At 44.4% G+C, this 10005-nt stretch overlaps 1 protein-coding gene across 1 annotated transcript; it reads left to right on the top strand.

Annotated features, from left to right (window-relative positions):
* The first annotated feature begins 215 nt into the window (after nt 1–215).
* LOC112578930 (trophoblast Kunitz domain protein 1) lies at nt 216–9726 on the top strand. The gene is made up of 6 exons (XM_044927601.2): nt 216–367; nt 2394–2477; nt 3700–3771; nt 5250–5333; nt 8493–8712; nt 9145–9726. Exons 1-6 carry the CDS (start codon nt 268–270, stop codon nt 9167–9169), a joined length of 585 nt encoding a protein of 194 aa, XP_044783536.1. The 5' UTR covers nt 216–267; the 3' UTR covers nt 9170–9726.
* Nucleotides 9727–10005: the final 279 nt, after the last annotated feature.

Genomic DNA, 10005 nt, shown 5'->3' with positions numbered 1-10005 from the left:
GCTCCCTGAGTGAACATATTGAAATCATGATCTGTATTGACAGGAGACCCACAGGTATAGTCATGTCTAAGTTCTGCTCTTACTGGACTTTTGGCCCCTGCAGAAAGATGCAGGAGGCATGGTTAGGAGGGAGATTACGCAATAAACAGGACTGACACAGCTCCTCCCCTCCCTCACTCTCCTCCTCATTGCCTGATCCCACCCCTCAGCCAGGATATTAAAAGCTCAGTCCATCTCCAGCATCCTCAGGGGCTCTCCTGCAAGGCCATGAAGATGAACTGCCTCTGCCTCTCTGCAGCCCTTCTCTTCCTCCTGGTTATCCTGGTAGATGGTACTCCGGTGTATGAACACCATTCCTTGGACCAAGGTATGTCTGGACTCACCTTTCCTCTACAGGTTCTCATGAAATTAGGAGAGTCCATAGAAGGGTTAGGGGGAGGGGATCAGTGGTGGGGTGGGTGCTGTCAACCCTCTCTGGATTTCTCCTGTCAAGTTGGGCAGGGTTTTGTTGTTAGTTTGGTGTTGGCTGCCTTGGTGTTCCTGGATGTGTGAGGATATTCTCTAGTCACGAGGGCTACTCTGTGGTTGCGGTGTGTGGCCTTCTCATTGGTGTGGCTTCTCTTGTTGCAGAGCAGAGACTCCAGGCATCTGGACTCTGTGGTTGCGGTTCACATGTTCCCTTGAGGCAATGTGGAATTTTCTCACTAGGGATCGAATCCACGTCCCCTGAATTGGCAGGCAGATTCTTAACTGCTGAACCACCAGGGAAGTCGGAAGTTGCAAGCTTTTAACTCCACTGACATTATGATGTGCGTGAGGAGATGCATTAAAATTCATATATATAAAGATAAATAATCCCACCTAACTATACCAGATCAGGGACCCTATTTGTGAGACTATCTATTCCTGGTCCTGCCTTGTCCATGAACTGCACTGTACTGTAGTAATAAAAAGATCCATATTTGATCCTTCTCAGGCTATGGTCCAGGCCTCCTAAACTCTTGGAATTTACTGGTTGTAGTGGTTATGAGATGAGTCACTAAAGGTGACTCAGGGTACCTTAAGAATGGGGCTGGTCTCTAAGACACCTCAAATACCGCTTTAAAGGTTACAGTCTTCACCTCTCATTCCAGCACTTGGAGCTAAGGGGAGGGAACACAGAGTGAGAAAAATCACCCATGGCTGATTATCCAACCAATATGCTTGTTTAGTGAAACCTAGAAAGAAATACAGAAATGTTGGCATTCAGAGAGCTTGCAGGTGGGTGAATGCAGGAGGATGGTGTGACGGTGCTGTGCTCATTAGTGCATGGGGGCTGGGCACACCTCCCTCCCCCTTTGCCCTACACATCTCCTCCCTTTGCTGCCTTGAGCTCTATTTTGTATATTTTTCTGAGAACAGTAAGTAAGTGTTTTCCTAAGCTCAGCCTCCGGTTTTATTGAATTGTTGAATGCGAAGGTGGGGTCATGGATGCCCCATTTTTAGCCATTTAGTCACAAGCACGAATGACTCGGGACCTCACGGCTGGCATCTAAACTAAGGACAGACTTGAGCCCTCAACCTGCAGAATCTGCAGTAACTCCATGGATTGGAATCAGAAGTAAATGGACTTGTTGGACACCCAGTGGGTGTTTGGGGAATTGGTTGCTGTTGGTAGAGACACCACATATTTGATGTCAGGGAAACCTAAGCAAATCTAGACTCACTGTCCCCTGTGATCTGGGGCTCAGGTGATGCTCCAGAAAAAGGGAGAAATGAGAGTACATGTTGCAACCAGAAACTGTTCTCACTTCTCTGTATTTTCAGAGTTCCTGGGAGAATGAGGGAGTGTATCAAAAGGGTGGTAACATGCTATCTTGTCCTGGCCCTGCCACCCACATGCCATGTCCTGGGAAAAGTCATCTGCAATTTTCTCATTGGAACAGGAGATAATGTTGCATGGGTTTTTGAACAGATTACCAGTCATATATATAAGGGAGATGAATTCAGATATCATGGTGAATTTAGTGCATTTCCCAATAAGATGTGTTAATCTGAAAACAATTTTTCTACCTACTTGTTTTTGGCAAGAAATAATATTTAGGTATCAAATAATTTTTATTCTTCTATTATAAAAAAAATAACCAGAAACACCTGGGATGAATGAGCAGAGCCACTCTAGGGAAAGAATGAATCACAGCCCTGTGTGGGTTGGCTCCTTGGACCAAGGTTGATGCAACGTTAGTAAAGTCTCCAGGCCCTTCTCCTTGTCCCCTTTTGGCTGTTATTTTAGTATTTATATGTGTCTCCTCCCTTGTCCACTGTTGACTACTATTTTATGATCCATATTTGATCTTTGTCTTAGTTCACGTCCCACATCTCCAGAAACTCTTGGAATTTACTGTCTTTCACAGGTCTGGAGACAAGCCTTACAAGGGGACCTGAGAAGCTTGTAGTATCATCTGTGATTAAAGAAATCATCGACGATGTGATTATAGGTTTGAACTTTCTGAATCTCTTGGGAGAAAAGAGGGCACTGAGACTGAGAACAGCCACCAGTGGACAATGATTCAATCAATATGTCTGTTTAGTGAAACTGCAATAAAAATCCATAGATACAGGCATTCTGAGAGATTTTGGGGTGGTAACACATGATGGTGATGTGAGGGTCCTGTGCTCTTTAGGGTTTGAAGGCTCCCCATACATCCATTTCCACTTTGCCCTGCACATCTCACTTGTTCCACTGTCTTTAGATTTATCTTTAACAATAACAATGTGAGATCAGTATGTAAGTGGTTGTCCTGAGTTGGTCATCATATCTATTGAGTTATTGAACATGGAGTTTCAATAACTGGAACTTCACAGTTTTAGCCATTTTGTCAAATCATGAATGACTCGGGAAAACATGGCTGGCATCTGAACCGAGGACAGATTTAGTCCTCAACATGCAGAGTCTGTACTGACTCCCTCAATTTCATATCAGAAGTAAATGGACTTGTTGGACACTTAGTGGGTGTTTGGGGAATTGGATGTTGTTTCTAGAGACATCACGTATTTGGTGTCAGGAAAACCCAAACTCACACTCTATGTGCTTGGGGAGCTCAGGTGAGTCCTGGGGACAGGGGAGCAATGAAGGTAGGACACTGCACCAAGAAGCTCTCAGCAGTTATTGGTATTTTCAGAGTTCCTGGCAGAACAGGATAGTGTAACAAATGGGTTGTAACAGGGAAGTATCTTGTCCTGACCCTGCCACCCACATGCCATGTGTCCTGCGGCAAGTCATCTACAGCTTCCTCTTCTGAACAGCAGATACATGCCACTTGATTTCTTTGAACACACTGCCAGCCACAGATATAAAGAATTTATTCACATTTCATGGCCAATTTTGGTTAATTTCCACCAGGATATGTTCATTTGAAGAGTTTTCTCTACCTGCTTGCTTGGGACGAGAAAGAACCTTTACGCATCACAATGATTATCCTTGTACAATAAAAATTAATTAGAAAGACCTGGGACCACTTAGTGGAGCAGCTGCTAGGAATGCGTGAAACACAGCCCTTGTGTGGCTGGCTCCTGGAACCAAGGCTGATACAATACTAGCAAAGTCTCCAGGCTTCTTCCCTTGTCCACTTTTGGCATCAATTTATTTTCCATATTTGAACCTCATCCTGGTTTATGGTCCAAGACTCCTGCAAATTTTGGAATTTTTTTCTTTCATAGGTACCAAAATTATCTGCAAGGCATGCAAGATGATAAGAAAAGTGGCCGAAACATTCAAAAAATGCCTTGAAGGTTTGAACTTTCTTCACCTGTGGGGAGAGGGGATGGCACTGAAACTAAAATCAGTTACTACTGGTCGAGGATTCATTAAGTATCCCTATTTAGTTAAACTTCAATAAAAATCCATAAATATTGGCTCACAGAGCTTATGCAATGGGAACAAATTGTGGTGAGGTGAGGGTGCTGTGCTCACCAGGGCACGGAGGCTCCGCTCACCTTCACTCCCACTTTGCCCTAAACATCTCCTCCATTTCACTTTTCCTCAGATTTAATCCTATACATTAATCTGAGAACAGTGCGTAAAAATTTTCCTGTGTTTGGTCGCTGGTTCGATTGAGGTATTGTGCATGGAGGTGGGGTCATAGAAACGCTCACTTTTAGTCAGTCGGTCAGAATCATAAGTGACTTGAGACTACATGTCTGGCATCTGGAGTCAGGACAGTCTGGATCCCTTGACCTGTAGCATTGGCACTAACTCCACAGACATGGTATCAGAAGTCAATGGACAGAGGGCTGCCCGGTTGGTACTGGGAATTGGATGGTGTTGGTGGAGAAACAACATATTTGGTGTCAGGAAAAAACCCAGACTCACTGTCCTCTGTGATTTGAGGGCTCAGGTGAGGCTTGGGGAGGAGTGAGTAGTGAAAGTAGGATACTGCGCCCAGAAACTCTTACCAGTCATCTGTATTTTTGAGTTCCTAGCAGAATCGGAGAAGGCAATGGCACCCCACTCCAGTACTCTTGCCTGGAAAATCCCATGGACAGAGGAGCCTGGTAGGCTGCAGTCCATGGGGTCGCTAAGTCGAAGACTGAGCGACTTCACTTTCACTTTTCACTTTCATACATTGGAGAAGGAAATGGCAATCCACTCCAGTGTTCTTGCCTGGAGAATCCCAGGGAAGGTGGAGCCTGATGGGCTGTCGTCTTTGGGGTCGCACAGAGTCGGACACGACTGAAGCGACTTAACAGCAGCAGCAGCAGCAGCAGCAGAATCAATAATGTATCAAATGGGTTGTGACATGACAGTATCTTGTCCTGACCAGGCCACTCACATGCTTGTGTGCTGCGGCAAGTCATCTGTAGTTTCCTCATCTAAACAGGGGAAACAACGAGTCTTGAATAGAAAGTGTTTATTCATATGTCACGGCCAGATTTGTCCATTTTCCACCACGATGTGTTAATCTGAAAAACAAATTTCTCTACCTTCTTGATTTGGCCAAGTAAAAATATTTCTTTATCAAATAATGATTATTCCTCTATTATTAAAAATAACTGAAAGATGTTGAACTATGGAGGAGAGCAACTGCTGGAAAAGCAAGAAACAGCCCTTGTGTGGTAGACTGTGGGACCAAGGCTGATACAACATTACTAAAGTCTCAGGCCTTTTCCCTCGTCCTTTTTTGACCCTTATTTTCTTATCCATAGTTGATCATTTTCCTGTTTCATGGACCAGGCCTCCTGAAACTCTTGAAATGTTCTCTTTTTCATAGGTGAGGAGTTGATTTCCTTAAGGCACCTTGAGAACCATACACTACAGGAGTTCCCAACACATATATTGGAAGAGGAGAATAAAGGTTTGTATTTTCTGCACCTCTGGGGAGATGGGCCTCTACATTGTAAACATTTGGTCACAAGCCTAAGCTGGTCGGGACCCTGTGGCTGGGACTAAAGTGAGGACAGTCATGATTCTTCAATGGGTGGGATCTGCACTAACTGCACGGATTTCATATCAGACATCAATTGACGGGGGGACACCCAGTGGGTGTCTGGGCAACTGGTTGATAGTGGAGACACCACATATTTGGTGATAGGGTGAACACGAGCTCACTCTCTCCTGTGATTTAGGCGCTTAGATGAGACTTGGGGACAAGGAAGTAATGAAAATAGAACACTGCATCCAGAAAATCTTACCGTGAAAGTGGAGTGTTAGTTGCACAGTCATGTCCAACTCTTTGCCACCCCATGGACTGAAGGCCACAGGATCCTCTGCCTGAATACTGCAGTGGGTTGCCATGCTCTTCTCCAGGGGATCTTTCCAACCTAGGATCAAACCTGGATCTCCTGCATTGCAGACAGGGTCTCTACCATCTGAACCACCTGGGAAGCTGGAAACTCTTACAAGTAAACTATATTTTTAGAATTCCTGGTAGAATCAGGTATTGTATCAGATGGGTTGTGACATCATAGTTACTTGTCCTGACCCTACCACCCACATGCTCTGTGTCCTGGGGTAAGTCATCTGCAGTTCCCTCATCTAAACAGAGGAGAACAGATTACCAGTCATGAATATAAAGAATTTATTCACATTTCATGACCAATTTTGTCCATTATCCACCAATATGTTAATCTGAAGAGCTTTATCCTTTGATCTCCTTTGGACAAGAAAACATATTGAGGTGTCAAATAATTATTATTCCTTTATTATTAGAATAATCAGAAAGACCTGGGACCACTGAGCAGCAACTGCAGGAGCACGAGAAGCATAGTGCTTGTGAGGTTTGGCTCATGGGATCAAGGCTGAGACAATACGAGTAAAGCCTCCAGACCCTCTTCCTTGTTCTCTTTTGACTGAGTTTATTATTCATGTTTGATCCATATTTGATCCTTGTCCTGGTTCATTGCCCAGGCCTCCTAAAACTCTTGGCATTTACTTTCTTTGCTAGGTCATGAGAGCACTCAGGGAAAGCAACCCAGGAACCTTCAGGTGCAGGCTCTGAACTTATGATTAATCAGCAATAGCGGCTAATTCAGTCAATATGGTTATTTATTGAAAACTTCCATAAATATCCATAAGTATTTGGGTTCAGAGGTTTCGGGGCTAAAGATCACCAGGACACATTATTTTATTGTCCTCTCAGCAGATTGAATGTTAGAGGGAGATTGACCATTGTGTTGATGTGCCCCATCATCAAGGTGATTTTGTACTAAAAGGAATTCAATTATACCCATTCTATTTGATGACCTTGCACCTGTGGAGAGAATGAAAATGGGAGTTAGGAAGTCCCTACAAAGCAGTGTTCTTGGGGATCGGGACACAGCTGCCAAAAAAAATATGGCAAAATAAATTGCCTTCTAGGAGGGACACTTAAAAATACCAAAGGGTGAAATCTTATGGTAGGTTATCAGTTTCTTGAAGGTAGAGAGTAAAGCAGAGAAAGGATGCAGTGCTTTTTCTCTAAAGGGTCAGGGAAACCCTCTGTGATAAGGAAGTACTGAGCAGAACTGCAGAAATAACGTGCCTGGTTACTCATTACTGTGTTTGAGCAGGAGCCAGGGCCAGGGTGGCTGGAGCTGAGTTGGTTTAGGTGAGGGGAAAGAAGTGGAAACGGATGAGGCATAGAGGTCATGGGAGCAGGTCGCGAGGAGCCCTGCAGGACTTTTTAAGAATAAGAATTTCACTATCATAAAAAAGGGGACTCACTGAGGAATTGGTCTCCAGGGAGCCGTGGGAGAGGACTGAAAAATAACAGAATCCCTGAGGCTGCAGTGCACAGAGTGTCCTCTAGAGGGCAAGGAGCAGAGACAGAGCAGGCTGCTGCAGTGGTCCACATGGAGAGTGTACTCATGTGTGTGTCCACATCCATGTTCCCTGGGTGGATCCCAGGTCTCTCGAATAACATAAATGTGCTCCTCTGTTGAGGTTTCTATGGAGGCTTCATTACCTAGTCATGATGCATTAAATCATTAGCCATTGGGGACTGTTCAACAGACAGCTCCATTAACGTCCCTGAGATTGAGGGAAGGCAAGGAGATTGTGGAAGAAAGACCATGGGGGAGGGCGGGAATGAAAGTTTTCACCCTCCTATAGGCAGTCCTTTCCGGTGCAATATCAGAGCCCATTCTGGGCTTATGAGGGTCTTTCCAAACTCACCAACTTCACATACCAAAAGACACCTTAATTGTTCTCATCGTATAAGAAATACCAAGATTTTTAGGAACAGTGTCAGGAAAATGATGAAAAAAGAAATATGTGTATTTCTTATTAGAATCACAATATCATTAGTATCAATATTCATTTTATAGAATCCTTGTGAGGTAACCAAAGTAAACAAGGTGTTACATTTTCTTCATGCCTTTTTCCATTATAGCATGATTCCTTCACCATTGTTATTAATGGTGAAGAGTTTTTTACCACACACTTAAGCAAAGAGAATATTAATAGTATTATAAAACTCTGTTATCCAGACCCATTAATTATTGACATATAGGGGATAATTTTTACCTTTGTCCTCTTTTTGTTGTTGTAGTTTTTAAAATTTTTTTATTTTTTGAGCATTTATGTATTTGTTTGTGTGGGCTGGTTCTTATTTGTGGGTCCCAGACTCAGTAGTTATGGCCTGTCGACTCCATGCCTACAGCATTTGGGACTTTAATTCCTTGACAAGGGATTGAAGATAGGACTCCTTTGTTGGAAGGCAAATTCTTAACCACTGAACCACCTCGGAAGTTCTTCTGAAGTTTTAAGGCTATTCAAAGGCATTATGCCAATTTTTCTTAAAATACTTCATGAGGAGATATACATTTGTACATGATTACTATAACATGCCACGCTTAGCAACCTTCATAATTCTGTCCCAGAAAGGAAAGGAGGTTTTCAAATGGGCATTTCAATTTGACCATCCCCACAACCCTAACATTCTCTATCCCAAACAAACTGGAGGTTCTAGTTGTTGGCCTTCTACGGAGCTGTGATGACCATCCTCATAACTGAGCCATTGCCCCTCTCATTCCAGCAGATTCTCAGCCTGCCTTCTGCCTGGAGCCTAAGTTAGCTGGTTCCTGCAAGAACAAGACAGCCAGGTACTTCTACAATGCCAAGACCGGGTGCTGCGAGCCATTTGTTTATGGTGGCTGCGAAGGGAACAAAAACAACTTCAACACGATAGACAACTGCTTAAAGTCCTGCTGTCCTGACTGCATGAAGACCTGCTGCACACTGGAAGAGTCCCAGGGGTAAGACAGGGGCCAGGGCACCGCAGGAGGGGAAGGGCTGGGCAGAGAGTCACCTCACCCTCCACAGTGTCTTCCTCCTCGCTGTTGCCAGGAGAAGAGGCTGCAGTGTCCTGTGAAACCACACTGAGCGAGTTCTCCAGGGAGAGGATGGCAGAAGGTCAATCCCAGAAGCCTCTTTGTGATCATCTCAGCCTGATCACATGCTCCTCTTTCTCAGTTGGGAACACTGATTCAGCCACTTTCCAGGGCAGGTCTGCAGTGCTCCTGAGTGCCCCACCTAGGCTTCGAAAACTCACATCCTTCTTATAGGTCATTTGGGTCATGGGTACTACAGTTCCATATTGTTTGAAAAGTTTAGGCTCTGTCAAGATGACCAGTGTCCAGGTCTGGGGCCACAATGATGGCACTCAACAAGTTCCTTTCTTTTTGCAGGGGACATGTGAAGAGTGGTCCCTGAAACTCTGAAATCCAAGGAAGACCCCTGCAGGGCTGGGCTGTGGCTGCTTCTGAAACAGTTCCGTCTCCTCGCAGTCCTTCTCTCCCCTACCCTCCTCAGCAGAACCTGCCTATTTCCTTTCCTCTCTTGGTCAACATGTCTAATTCTGTCTCACCCAGCTGGCTCTCAGCACCTTGAGAGCATGTCTCCCCTGTACCCCTAGCACTTCACATAGTTCCTGACACCAGTGAGACAGTTTGTAATTATTTGAGGAAAGAAGGAAGGAATGTAGGAGCACATTCCTCATGACCAGGTTAAGTACAAGGCTGCAGTGTAACACAGGATTTTTGTTTTTACCTCCATCCTCACGGTATCCTCACCTTCAACCCGTCCCCACAATCACTGCTCTCCTTCTGGGTGGCCAAGAGGAATTTCCAGCATTCAGTTCTCATTGTCAGTAATGAGAGAAGGGTTTGGGATAAAGAAGCTTCTTGACCCCACAATGATGCTGTGATTTTCCTTTCTGTAGCTTCAAACACTGTGGTTTATATTTAAATAAATACATATTAAAAATTAAACTGACTGGAGTCTGTGGTTTGCAAGTACAAAACTTAACCACCAGAGTCCATGAAAATGATCCTTCTCACTGTTCTGCAGAGGATTGGGCACCTCCCCCTTTCCTGTCCAGAGACTGTGCCTTACCAGGTATAGGAAGCAAACCCGTTTTAGCATCATCATCTTGGTAGTCACCCAAAGCTACACAGAAATCTGGGAGGCACACACCTGCACATGAAAACTTCATTTGTTACTTCTAAGTTCAGTTCAAACTTGAGGCCAGGTTGTTCTCCTGGACTCTC

This window comes from Bubalus bubalis, chromosome 14 (genome assembly GCF_019923935.1).
Source record: "Bubalus bubalis isolate 160015118507 breed Murrah chromosome 14, NDDB_SH_1, whole genome shotgun sequence".
In the NCBI taxonomy this organism is placed as follows: Eukaryota; Metazoa; Chordata; class Mammalia; order Artiodactyla; family Bovidae; genus Bubalus; species Bubalus bubalis.
This window is presented reverse-complemented; position numbering and strand designations above follow the sequence as displayed.

Excerpts from the sequence above, each read along its gene's own strand:
- LOC112578930 (XM_044927601.2), top strand. The coding sequence starts at position 268 with ATGAAGATGAACTGCCTCTGCCTCTCTGCAGCCCTTCTCTTCCTCCTG. Across the intron at positions 2,478-3,699 it reads CATCGACGATGTGATTATAG|GTACCAAAATTATCTGCAAG; the intron begins GTTTGAACTTTC and ends TTTCTTTCATAG. Across the intron at positions 5,334-8,492 it reads ATTGGAAGAGGAGAATAAAG|CAGATTCTCAGCCTGCCTTC; the intron begins GTTTGTATTTTC and ends CTCTCATTCCAG.